The sequence below is a fragment of the Lipotes vexillifer genome, unplaced genomic scaffold, assembly GCF_000442215.2.
Source record: "Lipotes vexillifer unplaced genomic scaffold, Lipotes_vexillifer_v1.1 scaffold297, whole genome shotgun sequence".
Taxonomy (NCBI): domain Eukaryota; kingdom Metazoa; phylum Chordata; class Mammalia; order Artiodactyla; family Lipotidae; genus Lipotes; species Lipotes vexillifer.
The window spans coordinates 884,861-903,064 of NW_006772098.1; the positions used below are offsets into that span (position 1 = coordinate 884,861).

The 18,204-nt window shown below is 36.2% G+C and overlaps 1 protein-coding gene across 1 annotated transcript in view; it reads right to left on the minus strand.

Moving 5' to 3' along the window:
- MALRD1 (MAM and LDL receptor class A domain containing 1) overlaps positions 1 to 18,204 on the minus strand; it is a 608,458-nt gene that overhangs the window by 98,696 nt on the left and 491,558 nt on the right. Inside the window, exons 34-35 of the mRNA XM_007447298.1 lie at positions 11,422 to 11,685; positions 2,616 to 2,741 (exon numbers count right to left, since the gene is read on the minus strand). Coding sequence (XP_007447360.1) covers positions 2,616 to 2,741; positions 11,422 to 11,685 — 390 coding nt within the window. The remainder of the gene's footprint in view (positions 1 to 2,615; positions 2,742 to 11,421; positions 11,686 to 18,204) is intronic.

An 18,204-nucleotide genomic window follows, 5' to 3' on the forward strand; every position in this document is an offset into this window, starting at 1 on the left:
GTTTTACTGGTGTTACTTCATTTATTCCTCACAACATTATGTGGTATATCCCATACTTACCCTTTTTTTTTTTTTTTTTTTTTTTTTTTACAGAGGAAGAAACTTGTCAATAATATAATTTGCTCAAGTTAATAGCAAGGGAGCACCAGATATTCAACTAAATTCTGGTCCTCTAATTCTAAAGCCTGTTAGTATAAAAATGTCAAATAATTATTCAGTTCAGAATTTCTATCACCCCTTGTGTTCCTTGATATCATGGGGTCAAGAACCCTTTTGAATTGTATGGTATTTATGCGTTGTCATGGATTAAATATATATATATATACACAATAAACTACATGTAGTTTCAGGAGCTCTATGGATTATAAGAGTTCACCAGAAGCTTGTGCAGCAAACCAAGTTCCTAGTGGGCACGGACTGTTTCTTTATCTTGAAATCCCAGCACAAGAACTGCAGGAGGGATTAACCATATTTCAGAAACTTGAAGTAGCTTCACAGTACTTGTATGAGAAGTTTTGTGTTATGTTTTGGTTTGGTTTTCAAAAACTTCTGAAACTTTGTTAAGCTATATTGTTATTATTCATATATTAAGTTAATAATATCTCATCCTATAATTGTATATTTTTAGTGCCTTTCCCTAATTCTCCTTCAAACAGGGTGATTATCATAATTACAGTATCACCTTAACATAACCTTTATTAACCTCTACTACTGCAAATGACTGGAAAAAGACTTTCAATTTACATTACCTCAGATGTATCCTGTTCAATAATTTGCTGTTGCCTAAGCAACCAAAAGTTGCAAATAATGTGCCTTTTTAATGTAATTTGGGAATAGATAGGACTCATTGAAATATACTTAACCTGCAACACTCATGCAATGCCTGAGCTTGATGTTTTTGTTAATGACTTAAACCTTGAGGTGAGGGGAGACCAGATGCTCACCATCTGTTGTGTGACCACTGGGAGAACTACTGGATGCTGTAAGGACTGGCCTCATAAATGTCTATGAAATGCCGACCTTAAAAGAATATGATGCTTGAAAAGAGAGAGGAAGGTGGAATGTGCATGGGCACAGCATGGATGAGACTTAAAGGCTTTCTTAAAAACAGTGACTTTATCATATTTAATTGACAAACTAAAAAGCATAGAAAATATAAATAAGAGAATGCATAATGTAATACGGATCTTATTTCTGAGGACTGTTTCATTAGTTCTTTATTTCATTTTAACCCAATAGCTGTGGCAATATGACCTATACTTTGTAAATGAACTAAATGAATTGGTGAGTGACAGAAATGATGGACAACAAAAATGTCTTCTATATTATTACCTATAGATTATTGCCTATCATGCAGGATGAATGACAGGTCTTCTGTTTTCTGTTTCTTCGTATTTGAAAATATAGAACATGTCAAAGCAGACAATGAACTGTAACATGTTACAATATATTTGTTCTCATATAGGTCTATCCAGAAGAAAATCTCATTTTTATGTAAATACGTTTGGGTACTGGACATAAGTGCTGTGTCTTAATAGTTTCAAAGAATGGAATTATCTCATTAATATCTTTCTTACTCTCTGAAGAGAGTAACAGAATTTCCTTTCGGGTATCTAATCTGATGTATAAGCATGCATAGTAGAGAAGTAAGGCCAAAGAGCATTCATCTTCACGTATTTTATGGAATCAGATTTGTGCACTTCTTGATTTCCCTTTGTACTCATAAAATTCAGTGCTGCACAAGTACTCATTTTTAGTAGCATAAAAAAAAGATATTTTCTGCACTATGATTTTATTTGAATTATCATGCTTTTGTCACTTATAACATTCTTCTATCTTGAAAGATACAAAAGATATATTCTTTCCTAGTTTTGATATGAAATGCCCCCAATTTATTTAGAAAATATGATTGAATACATCTCTTATCACCAATTTATATTATTGTTTAGTTGTGACATTTACATTGCCCCTAACTATCTTTTATTTTATATATCTCCTGCATGAAATAAAAATTCAATTACTCAGGAGAGATGTTAACAATGGACTATAATAAATTAGAGACTATTAAAGCAGTTTTGATAAAAGTATAATCACAAAAACACATTATCAGATCTTATAAATGTTCTAGGGTCAGAAGAAGGAAAAATGTTTAAAAGTTAGTCTGAAGTTAAATAAATTGACTTTTAAGCATGACTAGGTCATGCAAATAGGGAGCTCTTATAAAGAAGTGAGAAAAAAATTACAATTAAAAAAAATTAATAACATATTAGATTGTGTACGGGTTTCCCTATTATAGAAACCGGCAATTTGCATAGAAGAGATTATTAAATGCTAATGATGTTAAGTTATATTATATTAAATTAAAATGGTTTGATTTTTATTTCATGAACATGGTTTATGTAGAGTATACATGAATTCATTATATTATATACTTGTACATTTTTTATAAATGTATCAAATTAATGTTAACATTCTTCCTGCCCCCAAACCAACAATAGTAATTCAATTATTCCATGCTTGATATTACTTAGAATTTCAAGTTTTAATATTTTTATTGTGTGCAGGTTAAGTTATTGGCTTATATTACAAAGGCTATTTTAATGGATATACAGTACCTAAGCAGCTGGACTCATCAGGTTGGAAATCCATGCAGTCGGCAAAACCATCACAGCGCTTGTGTACTGGGATACAGCTGTTAGAAGAGGCACACATCAAAGCTCCATCAGGACAATTTTCATTGGCTGAAAAAAAGAACAATAATTATCACTGTTTTTAAAAAACAAATTTCTTCTACTAAAATAATAAGACAGTTTATTGTTTTACCCCTCATTTTGCTAGCCCTACATTTAAACTATATATTAGAGTTCTTGGTGAAGGAAACTTCAATTTATTAAATTGAAATTTATTAAATTAAAAATCTCTTCACAAAAAGTTTGTCAATAGAATCATCTCCCAGTTGTGCATTATGTAGTATTATTCATGTATGTGTGTATAAAATGCATTGTATGTACTATATAGTCCAAACTGATTTTAGACTAGAGTCAACTTTAATATCAAGGCAGATCTCTTTGTACTTCTGTTGCTACCCTAACATCTCTACATTATGTGCAGCTGAACTAACAGAGACTGTAATTTGAATGTTCATCCATTTCCAACTGGGTTATAAGTCATGGGTAGTCACTGGGTATCTGTTAGATCTGGGTAGTGATGTAGATCACTGCAGCCCAAGGTAATATGAGTATGTGCCTTTATAGCATTGCCAATGCATGATGTAGGTATTTTACTAATTTCAGAGTCTCTTGTTGGCTTGATTTCAAGGGACAAGCATACGTCTTGTGCATAGGACTTTGGTTGTTTCAGAAAATTGTCCTTATCGATGAACCCATCAATGATACTGACAGTTCAATGGCAATCTAGTTCTGCAAAGTACTTGACCTCTCTTGGATGCTACCCTTAGTCCTGTAACTGTTTTCTTGTGTTCCTCCCTCTTGCTCTCTAGTCTTTCCAAGATTATAACTTCCTGTAAGGCAGTGGACTGTTCTACACTCCTTTTACGAGTTAGGACTAAACGAGAACCCTTCATTCCAGGCCACCATCATGCACCTCCAGTCTCCTGTTTGCTTCAGAACCTGCAAACCAGCAGGCTTGGTTCTATTCCAGTTTTGTTCCAGCCCTATATTAATCATGTCCCTGAGCCTTTTTAGGGTCATTTCTTCTATCTAGCATTGTTATGTGTTTGGAGTAGAGGGAAAGTGTCAAAGAATGAACCTACTGCACCATCTTGTCAGGATTTCTGGATCGATTTCAAAAGCACTAAATAATAGTGATATTGATCTAAGCTGCATTTCTATTCCTGTTTCTTTGAGCCCTGGGGTTCTGCAGAGATATGTGGAAGGCAGCAGTGAAGAGCCAGGGCTTTCTGGCACTTACCCCAAGTTCAACAAGAATAGTTCTGCTTCTCTCTGATGCACTTAATGGTTTCATATACAATATCTTATTTGAATATTTTAACCCAAACCTATTGCCAAAAGTTTAAAAAGGATTGATCTGGAAAGTTACTTCTACTAGAATAAAGACAATTAATTTCAAATTTCTCAAGCTAAATTGATAGTTTAGAAGACTCAGGAGTAAATATCCCCATGCATGGGTCTTGCACAGATTTTGTCAGTTCGGTCACAAATTTTTCTTTTTTTTAAAGTATATTTATGGGCTGGAAGGAGTTGTTTATTTAAGTTATCATAGGTTACTGACAAAGTTCAGTTTGAGAACTGCCTATCAAAATTTATTGTCAAGTGGAACATAAAAATGTTTTTTAAGGCACCCCAATGTACACTGCAGCACTATTTACAATACCCAGGACATGAAAGCAAACTAAAGGTCCATCAACAGAGGAATGGATAAAGATGTGGTACATATATACAGTGGAATATTACTCAGCCATAAAAAGAACAAAATAATGCCATTTGCAGCAACATGGATGGACCTAGAGATTGTCATACTGAGTGAAGTAAGTCAGACACAGAAAGCCAAATATCATATGATATTGCTTATATGTGGAATCTTAAAAAAGGATATAAATGAACTTATTTACAAAACAGAAGTAGAGTCACAGATATAGAAAACAAACTTATGGTTACCAGAGGATAAGGAGGGGGAGGGATAAACTGGGAGATTGGGATGACATATACACACTACTATATATAAAATACATAACTAATAAGAACCTGCTGTACAGCACAGGGAACTCTACTCAATACTCTGTAGTGACCTATATGGGAAAAGAATCTAGAAAAAGAGTGGATATATGTATATGTATAACTGATTCACTTTGCTGTACACCTGAAACTAACACAACATTGTAAATCAGCTATACTCCAATAAAAATTTTTTAAAAAAGAGTATGTATTTCCATTGACTGAAAATGCTGGATCTGAAAAATTAAAGTGATACTCCTCATTGAGCAATTCTTCCTGCTAGAACATTAATTCACACCAATAAATATTATTGAGGTGCCACTATAAGTAAGGCGTTGTGCTTAGCACTTCCACTGGTGAGTGCAGGAGAGAAATTTTTAAAAACAGTAACCAAAACATATACAGCAACAAAAGCAAGATAACAATACAAGAATGATTAATGGTTCAAAATAATAATAAGAGAAATGTCATACAGCCAGACTTAGTTAGAAAAGCATTGGTATAGATAAGTATGATAAAAATAAGAGATCCCTTTAGTATAGGGAAGTCTGTAAAGGGTGAAAGTAAGAATAGAGTCTTGAGATATGTTTTAAATTTTAATGTTTCCAGAGAATAGCTATTTAGCAGAGTGGGAATCAAGTCTACAGATTGGGAATCAATAAGTTTGATACTAGAACAGTGAGTAAAAGCAGTTTGCCTCGGACTGGGGAGTTCGCGTGAAGAGGTAGGACAGACAAATCTAAAAAATGAGGCTGAAACCGGATTGTAGAAATGGCTAAGGTGCCAGGAGAAGAGATGATCTTTAAGCTTTTCCAAAGGGTGACATAATTTTAGGATATGTAATACATCAACAAGATAAATAATATTCCAAACCAAGTAAACTAAGAAATAGAATAATTTTCCAACTCCTATAAGATGAAGAGATGTTTGTAAAAAATGAATGTGTGAATATATACATGCCTCAATATCTCCATGTATGTGTATGTATACATATTTTCTTATCATTGTTTTTCATTGCAAGGAGCTGAGGGACCATACAAGATAATAGTTTTATGGTTTTAAACAATATAATGTGTTGAAATTTGTATACAAAGATGATAGATACTCATCTACTTGTAAGGCATTACTTTGGACACTTCTTCTCTCAGAAATACGAATCCAATCCATATTCCTTAACCTAATTTCCAGTGTGACTGAGAGCTTATTTTCAAGTTGACTGTACAATGAAGAGTTCTAACTTGTAAGCGGTATAAATGCTCAACTATGGCCCAAACAGCATTGAAACACATAAAAAGTATATAAGAAAATAAATGGTTTCATTTGTAGAAAGTTTTACTTTTTCCTTTTTATTGACAGTTTAGTTTAGTTAAAAATTGGCCTCTCACTTTATGAAATTTGAAACTAAACTTTCAGTTTCTGTGGCATTTTGAATGGTGTAACATTAAAGTTAGTATTTATTAATTTCCTTTCAAAAGTGGGTTGAAAATAAATTACGTATGCAATGAATACTTATTGACAACTATACAGCAAAGGACTGAATGCAGCAAAGCAAATGGAATCATTAGTTTCTTTTTATCCTCCATTATTAACACATACACAACAAAAACATTTTCCAAAACTAGTCCAAATAAGTTATAAGTAAAATTTATAGGAAGCTCAGGCTTCAAAATGTTGCCCTGGACAATACCTACTTTTGTCACATTCTCTTTCAAACATTATGGTTTAATGTCTATAAAAATACTTATTTCAATCTGTCATCATCCTAGAGGTTCATACACTTTCTAATCGAAATAAGCTAAGTAACACAGAGAATTTTATGGCTTTTAGCTCATTCACTCAGGTAGATGATACATTAAAGATAAACAATTCATGAATGGCTCATCGGAGTTACTTCCATAAAGCAAAATCCCTTTTGAAGATTATAGTTGCTGCATAAGAAATATATACAAAAGTAAGGCATGTATGACTATGGGTGTGTATCCATTTACTACTAAAATGAAACTCATGTATGTAGCAGATTAAGGTTTCTAACAGCAAAGAAACTATGATCTTGGCCATGGGAATAAAGGCTACAAGCCCTTCAAGGCAGACACACACGTGGCATGGAGCAGGATGGATATGTGTTCTATCCCTGAACTAAAACCAATCACTACTCTTATTGAAATATCTTAGCAGCTTAAATAATTTTAATAAAACTATAAATATAATTTAAAGTGGAAAGGATAATAATGTATTATGTTTGTATTATGCACTTTACCATATTAATTCATTTAATTCTCCAATACCTCTGTAAAAAAGACTTAATCTCTATGATTTTAATGTTGAGTAAACTGAGGAACACTCTTGTTAGAAGCTGTCAGATGCAGAGGATGATCTTTACAGTGTGATGGAGAAGCACCAAAGGATGCTGAGATCCTAGCTAACAAATTGAAAGTCCAATAATAAAGCTGTGGATGATAAAGGCTGATCCACAAGTCTTAGGAGCATGATCCATTCCCAATCTTCAGAAGTGACACTCAACTTGATAAGACGTATTGACTACTATTGGAACAGAAAGTTAGATAATAGGAAAACTATCCACTTCTCCGTCTGTTTTTCCCTTTATCTCAATTATTGATGGATAATGTGCCTCTCCTGAGCCATTCTCCATCTTCTCTCCCTGCTCGAAGCCCTGGGAGGTTGAACTCTAAGGATACATCAACGTGCTTCTTTGCCTTCTAGCTTTGGTTGGGTTTGGTTGATAGGTAACACCAGCAAGAGGTTGATGCAGAGAGAAGAGACTGTGAGATTCCCACTGGTTAGCGGCTCCGTAACCAAACGCCACTCCTTTTATCAAGTAGCTCTCCTTGACTCTAGATTCAGGCAACTGTTCCCTCCTCTCACATCCTTTGTTCTATGGATGATAAAAGGCCCCGCTGTTACTATTCCTTATGGCTTCCCTATGCATATTATTTCCTTAATCAAGAATCCCTTTATTAAAACAATCTCAAGTTATACAATATCAACATGCCATCTATTTCTTGCTAGGATATTGACCGATACATCTGATGAAATCAAAATCTTCTTGGTGAATAGATTGCTATCAGAGGAATATCAATGAGAAGAATGTTCCTAGTTTTGTGTTATTTTCCTATATAATTAAACCATACTTATTTTTCCATTTATTTTAGGGAAAGGAAATATTTTTGGTAAAGTATCACTTCAGTGTATAAAAAAACATGTTTCCAGTGGAAAGACAACATTAAATATGAATTATTTTTAAATTTGGACTTATCACGTGCTTTGTTTAAGCATTCTGATCACTAAACATGTATTTTTGCAAGAATAAAAGGCTTTCAAATATCAATTGCTATCGATTTTCCTGCATGAAATTGCAAACTTCTCAGAATTCTATTCCTACAACGTTTAAATATGTGCAAGCCTCACAAAACAAACAAACCAAAGAACCAAACCTCTTATTTTATCCTATACCCCACTCGAAATGCCAACTTCTTGAAGTTTTCTGTAGCCAGTTTCCCTCTGCCATTTCCCATCTTCTCCACAAAAGACTGACATCACAATTCTGCCCTACTAACTCCAAGACCACCAACAAGCATTTTTGCTTTTTCCCAGTCTGTATTTTTTAGTCCTAATCTTACATGATCTCTCAGAAACATTTGAACCTTTGAATACTCTCTGATACGTAGGCTTTCTACCTTTAATTTAAGATCATCACTCTCTTTTGGTTGCCCTCCTATGTCTAGGACCACATCTCCATGTCTTTCGATGTTTGGTTTTTCTTAACTGTCCTTTAGGTGTTCCTTAGGATTCTGTCTGCCACCTTACCTTTTTCCTCTCTCCATTATCTCATCTATATCTGCAGCTTGAATCATCGTATGCTGATAGCTATGTATCTTTATATATCTTCCTTTAGCGCATTCCTGAGCTCCAGACATCCATTTATAAACACATGCTGAACATTTCACATGGATGTGCCGCAGATATAGCATAAATACAACATGTTTAAAAATGAAGCCACATTCTTACCCTAAGAGGTCACTTCTCCCCCTATTTTTCCCAGCTCAAGGAATGGCTGATTAGCCATCTTGTTGCCCACATCAGAAACTTGGAAACTATTTGATTACTTTCTCCTCCTCTTCATTTGAATGTCTCTTAAATCTATTCATAATCTTACCTCATGCCATTAATCTGCTCAATCCCTTTATATTTCCACTGTAACATCTCCTAGCCAGTCCCCCGTCCTCACTGCAATCCATTCCATGTACTACTTAAACACCTCTTCCTGGCATGATGGGATGGACTCTTTAAGACCTAGTCCCTGCTAATCTCTCCCAGCCTATTTCCGCAAAAGTCCCTGTACCACAAACTCTAGTTATATAAAATATGTTTCAATCAAACAACTTTTTCTCTATTCTTGGAACATTTTCCGCTGGAATCAAGCATCTCTACTTGCCTAATGACTACCTGTCTTTCCAAATTTGGCTCTGCAATCATTTTTCTTGTTAAAATTTATAGACTCCCTAGCACCATAGTTAGGGAGTACCCTATGGTATTCAATAACACTGCTTTTATCTCTGTCACAGAACTTATCACATGGTATTCCAACTATCACTAATCTCCTTCACTAATATGTAATGTATCTAACAACCTGAGCTTGTACCATGTCATGTCCATCTGGATCACCAATGTCCAATACAACATATGGCACAAATTACACCCTTAATGAAAATTTGTGAATGAATGAAGGAAGGAAGGAAGGAAGGAAGGAAGGACAGTTTATAAAATACCATTCTAAATAAACAGGTGAGCCCAGAGGGAGGGAAAAAAACTGTTACGCTTTCAATTGTTTGGTAAATTGTCACCATCAGATGCTTTTATTCTGTAATTTTGCTCTAGCATTTTGTCCATGGTTTATTTTCATGCAATTTTCCTTACAGAGTCCCAACTCAATAAATATTTTGGACATGGAGAGAAGCAATTCTTTTACAGTGCTGTCTATTCCTAATGTGGACTTATTTCCCCTTAGAAGCAGAATTTCATATATTACTATCTCATTGAACACCAATTTTCCAACATATGTCTAAAAGTATAAGGATACAGTACCTTCCTAAGCTTCTCTTTAAATAGCATTGTTATTTGAAGTCAAATACCATATGGCTATATTGCACTTAATCTGATGTCTATCAGCCAAATTCCATTAGAGCCTTGATGGGAACAGGGATAAGTAACTTGGCATCCTCTTCCTCATTCACCTCCAATTGTTTAACTTGCTCCTAAGAAAATATTATAAGACCTCACAAATCGGCTTTATTATAGAAAGAATATACATGTAGGAAATAACAGCGAGATAGAAAGCCAATCTCCAAACCTAAACCAGCAAAAGAGATTCACTGATTTAAGGCTAAAACCTTCAAAAATCCAAAAGTCATCTTCCTTTTCCTTTATTCATCTTCACATCTTTTCCAGTAGTTATCATAATTCTGGATGCCCACATAAAACAGGGCACTGAAATACCCTTCTATTTCTCCCAATATCCCCCTCTTACAGTTACCTTCCAAACTTTACTGCTGTCCCCGCAAAAAAAAGTGGCCACTTACATAGGGCTTATGGAGCTCTATCATTGCAGCCCAATACAGCATGTTATAATGTGAAACCAAGCAAACAAGGAATTAAATAAAATATTAGTGATGCTTTGACTCCACCACGATTATGTACTCACCTTAAAAATTTGTGTAATTTGTATAATTACTTAATTAACATTCTTCCTTCCCTATCTGACATAGGCTAATTATAATAAAGACAGAAGTTGACGGATGCAGGACTGGGAATTTTACACGCATTCTCTCAAATCTTCACAGCCATGTAAGTTAGGTATTACATGGATGGTAAGACTGACTCAAATAATGTTGCCCAGATTGTACAGGAAGTAAGTGATAAGGATAAGGTCAACCCTAATGTCCCACAGATTTACTTCTATATTAACTCTTTCCGGTTTTGTTTTGTTTTTTAATCTTTGGCTGCGCTGCGTCTCCGCCGCTGAGCGACGGCGCCCCCGACCGCGGAGAACCCCCCTGACATGGAGCACGGGCTCCAGGCGCACCGGCCCCAGCAGCTGTGGCACGCAGGCTCCGCAGCCGTGGCTGGCGGGCTCCAGAGCACAGGCTCAGCAGCCATGGCGCATGGGCCAAGCCGCTCTGCGGCATGCGGGATCCTCCCGGACCAGGGCCCGAACCCGCGTCCCCCGCACTGGCAGGCGGACCCCCATCTGCATTAACCCTAATAACGTAACATCTACCCAGGTCCAGGTCCTTCCCCTATAGCCACATCTATTCACTACAGTGGATTTTTGCCCATTTGCTCGAGCCATCTTCATGAACATTTACGGTGGGAAGAAATTATAATTACATGTCTTCAATCCATTCCCACAAACATTTGTTAAAAAGATAATGGATACATAAGAGCATCCCCTACATGAATGACCCAGTTGTAAATAAAAAAGGAAATCACACACATTTAACGGAGATTAGTGTGACTACAAACAAAATGTTTCCAGAAATGCTAAGCAAGGACAATATGCTTTGTTTAGCAATATAACACAAACAACAATGTTACTTATGATACGATCATGGTAACACTCTAGAGAACTTTGTCTTATCTGTCATGCTCTCTCTATCATTTCCAAACGGCATTTCTCCCCTGGCGCACTCAGTGAATGAAAATAACTCACAGCAGCCGGATTCGTCTTCATTAAGGTGACAGTCAGGCACTCCATCACATAGCAGGAGGGATGGGATACACTCGTTGGTAGAGCACTGGAACTTCATTTGATCACAGAGCTGAGGAGGGGGGCTGAGAGAACAATCCATTTCATCAGATCCGTCTATGCAGTCTTCCTGTCCATTACATTTCCCTGAGAGGGGCACACACTGGAGTGTGTAGACACAAGAAAACTGATCAGCTTCACACGGTGACGGCTGTATTGTGACAGGACCTAAAAAGAGAGCCAGTCATTTTCACATTAGGGGAGTTATCTCTCTGTCTAGTGTTGAAACATTATAGGATACTCTCATTCTCGCACAAACATGAAACATTTAGCTAATTTAAGTAAATCAATTTTCTATTAGGAGTAATATGAACTCTAACAAAACAGGCCAACATGATTAGAGAATACACCTTATCTTAACCTCAGAAACATTTATATAAAGGGCATCATTACTGTGAAAAAACGACACTTTCAAATTAAAGAAGAAATTTTGATTCATGCTCTTAAATTTGACCATCAGATTTTCCTTGAGGAGTAAAGATACCTTTATACAGTAAGTTAGGCACTTTGAAAAGTTGCAATCACAATTTTAAAATTTAAGTAAATTGGCATCATGTCATTATATCAGTATACAGTTTAGTAACTGTTTCTTAGTGGCCTCAGCTAGGGGAATTTGGCTTCTGAGAACTTGGGGAGGACTGGGTCACAGAACTGAGGTCTGCTACGGTTTTGTCACACTGCTCTTTGCCCTTGAGTCATGATCACATTTCAAAGGTCTAAAAAGTGCAGATATGTGTAGCCATATCTAAAGTGCAGATGCAATCATAGTTTAAGCTATTACACTAGTGAGAATCTTCAAGATAATGTAATTCACACCCAACCAACCCATTTTATAGATGAGGATACTGAGGCTCATAAATTTTTAGCATCCAAAGACATGATGTAAATTTAATGAGCTTTTATCATGTGAAACTGTTCCATAGCAATGGTTTAAGTCAACACTTAAAGCATGAGCAAAGAGTGTTGACTTGCTGCTGTTTCTAGAGGTCAGGGGATATCTGTGAACATACAGGATTGCACTAATTTGCTGGAACATTATTAGTGGAACAGTTCTTATACTTCGTATCGTCTCTGGGACAGATGTTGACGGGCTCATCAGTATTTTAAGGGAAAAGAAAATCGAAAGTAGTGGGGACCAGTTCAGGAACACCTTATTTTGTGTTTTTTACATTTTAAAACTACTATTATTTATGGATAATATAGGAATGATTTGTTTTATACATAAGGATGGTGGTGTGAATTCATTTTAGAAATGAAATTTAAAAGTTACTCTCCCTTACCACTCACTCAGTAGTGGTGACACATCTAGAACATATTTAAATTCAAACTCTGTGATGAAAGTCATGTATATAAGACAATCTTTGTTCATGGAAATAAGCATATTTAAGTGGGAGAGGGATAAATGTATGACTTTGAGACGTTTGTGTCATGTTCTTATTTAACTACCTAAGTCATAGCAGTGCATACAATTGCAGTGTTCCAATGGAAACGTTCTGAATTCAAACTTAGAAAGTAAATTGGATTTCAATTTTTATAAATTTATATGTATAACATATATATATCTTTTGATATTTAACTATTTAACCATGGTCAAATAAATAGTTTCTCTTCATTCTTTTTATTAATCTCACATTGAAGACAGGGCAGACAACCTTACTTTCGTTTCTTTCTCAAATATTTTATGGACTAAACTTTCATCTTTATACACTCACCTCAAGGTTGAACCTCAACTGTAGGTTGAAAAGGCTGAATAAACGTTTTGCATGTGATGAAAATCTAGAACCAACCTTAGTAATACACCTATTACTTAGCTAAGCTAAGGTACCAACCTTTTGTGACAAAACACAAGGGAATAATTTTCTCTATTTCAAGACAAGCTTCTCGCCTTATTCAAAATGAGTTGCATGTGTGTGTTCCTTTATATTTTTGCTTACATCAGTTATGCAAAGTAAAGTTCTCTCTTTTATTTGGAGGCAGAAATTCTGTTAAATTCTAGAATCATTTATATCAAAAGATATTCAAACTCACTTCTTCTAAGTCCTTCTTTACAAGAAACCTGGTGGGCTTTATTGTCTGTAATGGATTCTGTCTTGCATTGTCAGGAGTTTTCTATCAAGGCCCTCATGCCCCCAGCTGCTGGGAGGTTACCAGATGACAGCTCACAGCTGAGTCTACCTCTAGGATTTTCCCTCTAAAGTCACACAGCCTTCCAGGATCGGCTCCCTTCATTGGCGAATTGAGGATAAGATGGTCCAGCCCCTATGCATCAGTTTGGGACGAGTGCAGCTCCCGAGCTCCCCATGGCATCAGCGTGAGAGCCCCTAGGGCACCTGTATCAGAGTTCAACCCTCCCTCTGCCCAGCCCTGCTTCCTTCACTTCACAGGGGTTGTTCCTGGGAGAATTTCCAATAAACCTTTTGCATAGGAATCAGGGCCTCAGAGTTCACTTCCCTGGGAACCTAAGATACTATCCCACCAGCAAAATACATCTTGTTTTAAATTAAACGCCCTCCCCACACTGTCGAATCACTTCTCAAATTCTCCGTGGAGATACCTTTGTTGCAAGAGGTACTTGAACTTGCACCCCTAAAGGGAGTCTAGGTAGACCCTTAGCCAGAAGCAGTTCTCCATAAGCTCAACATTTCTTTTAAGTCTCTTGTTTTATCTGATGAAAATTCTACATTCTACGACATAGGACATTCAAGCTTTTTCACTATAAAAGACTTCCTTCAGGAATTCAAATAAAATGAATACTCTTGGAAGATGTACTTTGTATATCTTCTGAATTGAATCCTTCTACTGCATACCCTCTTTGAGAAGTTAAGAAGGTTTCCCTAAAATTTTAATATTAACGTGTTTATTCTTGGGTATCACCCATGGAGTTACCTAATTAAGACAGTTAATGTCTTTCTCATATAATTCTATAAAAAATGAACGATATTAATTGTTCTCTTTTATAACCTGAAAAACGTTAGCACCACCTTAAATCCATATTACTAAGTGAAAACAGCCAATCTTAAAAGCCTACATATTGTCTGACTCCAGCTATATGATATTCTGGAAAAGGCAAACAGTGGATATTGTAAAATGGTCGTTGGTTACCCAGAGTTGGTAGAAAGGAAGGGAGGAACAAGGGGGGATTTTTAGAGCTGTAAAACTCTTCTTTATGGCTCTGTAATGATGGATACGTGCCATGGCACAGACTGAATGTTTACATCCCCCCGCAAATTTCGTATGTTGAGACATAATTCCCAATGTGATGACATTTGGAGGTGGGGTTTGGGGAGCTGATTAGGTCATGAGAGTGGAGCCCTCAGGAATGCAATTAGTGCTCTTATTAAAACTGGCCCTTGCCCTTTCCACTTTGTGAGGACCCAGCAAGAAGGCACTGTTTAGGAAACAGTTTTGCACCAGACACCAAATCTGCCAGCATATTCGTCTTGGACTTTCTAGCCTCCAAAACTATGAGAAAGAAATATTTGTTGTTTGTAGGCATTCAAGTCTATGATATTCCGTTACAGCATTCTGAACAGATTAAGACATGCCATTATACATTTGTCAAAACTCACAGAAATTATAATACCAAGAGTGAATGCTAATGTAAACTACGGGCTTTGGGTGACAGGGATGTGTCAATGTTGATTAGTCAGCTGTAAAAAACATAACATTATGGTGCTGGAAGGTTGATTATGGGGGAGGCAGGTGTACCCAAACTCTGTAATTTACACCTAATTTTGCTGTGAACTGAAAACTCTTTTAAAAAATAAAATGTGTGTGTGTATGAATCTCAGCACCAATATCCCTCAGAATCTACATTCTAGCCCAAGCTCTTCACTAGTGATGGAAAGGGTGGAGGAGAGACACAGGGCAGTGGATGTTGGGTTACCTACAACATTAAGCTGTGATGGAGCTCGCTCTCTCCCCCAACACACAGAGGCTCCAGACTCGAAAGAAAATCAAGAATATATTTTCTGTGCTAGGGAAAATCAAGAGCTGAAGAAGCAGACATATTAAGAGGCCCCCAAAGAGTTATCATTGTTACTCAGCATCAATATTTGCCACAATGATAGTGAATTCCTTCCTAACTATGAATAGTGATACCACTGCAAATGTCTGAAATTGCATAAAGGAAGAATTTTCTGCCTTCATATAACCTCAAATAATCTAAAACATACATGAATGTGGAAACATATACAAAAATATGAAATGTTAGAGCAGTTGCTGGTCATTTCTTTCTTGTTACGAGGCCTGGAACCCAGAGAGACCCCAGAGGATAAGAGAGACATTCCTCTTTAATCAACTCCAGATGGTCCTACACTCTATTTCCTGGTCTGACATATCTGTGCTGGTATGGCCTCTTTTATATGCAATGTTGGGCCGGGTTATGTACTTGACCTAATTTAAGGCTATTGTTCACTGACAGCTCTATTCCATATTAACTGAACTTTATTTAATAGTCAAAGAATTCCCCAAATGTTAAACTCTTAACTTCTACTTTAGGGCCAATATTATTAAATAAGTCCCCTTTTAATTCCTGCTTCACATTGCTTCCAAAATACATTTCCTAAAGGAAGAATCCTGTTCAAAACTGGTTTTCCAATGCCTCACAGGGTGGTCTGCTGTCCTTACCAGATTAAGGTCCACTGCCCTGTGGTTATTCAGTGACCTAACTCCTGACTCAGCCTCACCTATATTCTCCCAATAAAGCCTAAAATTGCAGAGGAAATCATGACTATTTCAATTATGACTGTATTGTACTCTTTGCCTCCTGGGATGGGGCAGGAAGGAGAACGCTGTTGTTATTCCTGTGAGTGGGAAGGTTTCCACTTACAGATATCATGAGTGGGTGTTTTAGCGCCCAAGATTACATCTTTGTCTCAGTGTAGAAGGCTTGAGATGGAGAGTGGAAAGCTGTCTCTTCATCACACACCACAAATGTACACAATTGAAGGAAATCTAAGAGTCTGAGGCAATCATCTGTGAGGGAATATTGCCGAATTTCAGGTACACTTTGGGGACACCTGTTTTACATGTCTCAGGCAGGTGAAAGGAGAGAGAGGCAGGTACTGAGATGGAGATATCGAGGTGGGCAGTAGAGAAGACCACTCAGGAGTTAGACGTGGTGGTCTCTCAGAGATCTCCCAGTTGTGTTGTCTCGACTGCCTCGATGAAAGAGAAACTAGAGAAAGTGGCTGTGATACCCCATAACTTCCAGTTAACAGGGCATTGGCACCAAACACAAATACATACAACTATGTTTAACTTCGTATTAACTTCTGAGGAATATGAATAAGTAGCTTTACCTAAAGTTTGGAGTGTTCTACATGATTGAATTAGTTTTACTTTTAAAACCACATAATTTTAAGACTAATTTCTGCCTTTCTAATAAAATCATTTAAAATGTACAGCTGTATAGCTGAAACTAACACAACACTGTAAGTCAACTATACTCCAATAAAAATTGAAAAAAAAGAAAAATACACTTGAAGTCAAAAAGAACTACTAGAAATAGTAGTTCATTCATTGCTTAATAATAAACAAAAATTGATTTATTGAGAAGATTAAAAAATGATCACTTTAATGTGTGTTGCCCCATATGAAACCCTACATGAGGCATATACCCAACTAACATTACCTTAATTACACTGTAATCAGAAAGAGCAGAAAGGGCAAAATGCAAGATCTGGATATTTTAGCACTTGAACTGACCTCTTAATTGATCAATCATCTGCTCCATCGGGCAGAGAAGACCAACCAGGGGCCTGTCATTCCTTTAGACCCCTTTTTATCAAAAACTGGTTATTTCTCTAAACTCATGCTTTCTATTTTGACCAAGTTTATATTAGTGAAAATGATAACTCATACATATAAACCTATTTATTTACTCTTTGTTAAGCCAAGAAACTTGTTTTGTGTTTTCTATTTTTCCATTTCCAACTATTTCCACAAAGAGTAACTGGTCTTTTCTAGGTAAAATGTTCTCATATGCCAATAAGATGCTCTCAGAAAAACTGGTCATTCTGTTGAAGTCACTTATTTTCAATGAAAAAAAAAACTTTTCTTAAAACAGATTTTTTTAGTGAAGCAGTGTCACTTTCTTATTTTATTTCTTAGGCAACAAACAAACAAGCAAGCTTGTTTTCATAAAGTCTGAATGTTTTCCAGATAACAACATATGTGTTCCAGGGAATCAGGAAACCCGTAATAGAAGTAGACTTTAATAGCCCAAGAGAACAAAACAGGCCCAGATTGACCTTGGCTATTGAAAAACTCCCAGAATCCCTCAGACACACTTGGGCTGGTAAAACACTGGCCCGCTGAATATTTCCAAGTAAAAAGAAAAGAGTCAGCAAAGGTTATGATAATTTTCAAAAATGACTATATGGTAGACAAATGACTAACTCACCATACCATATTTTATTTTAAATATACATATATATTTATATACTATGGATACATAAATATATATGATTATGTGGTCAACATCATTGTTCATATAAAAGCATTCACCTTTAAGACAGTGTTGGGACAGTGAACTGTGGTTTATCTTCACATTCAATATGAGGAACTTGTCAAACCCAGGCTATTGGAGTATGGTTCCTACTGGGACTGATTTTTCCATGGTTGTCATTTAGATTTCTTCCCCCTAATTCAATAAAATTCCTTCCAGCCTGAAGATCAGCAGGA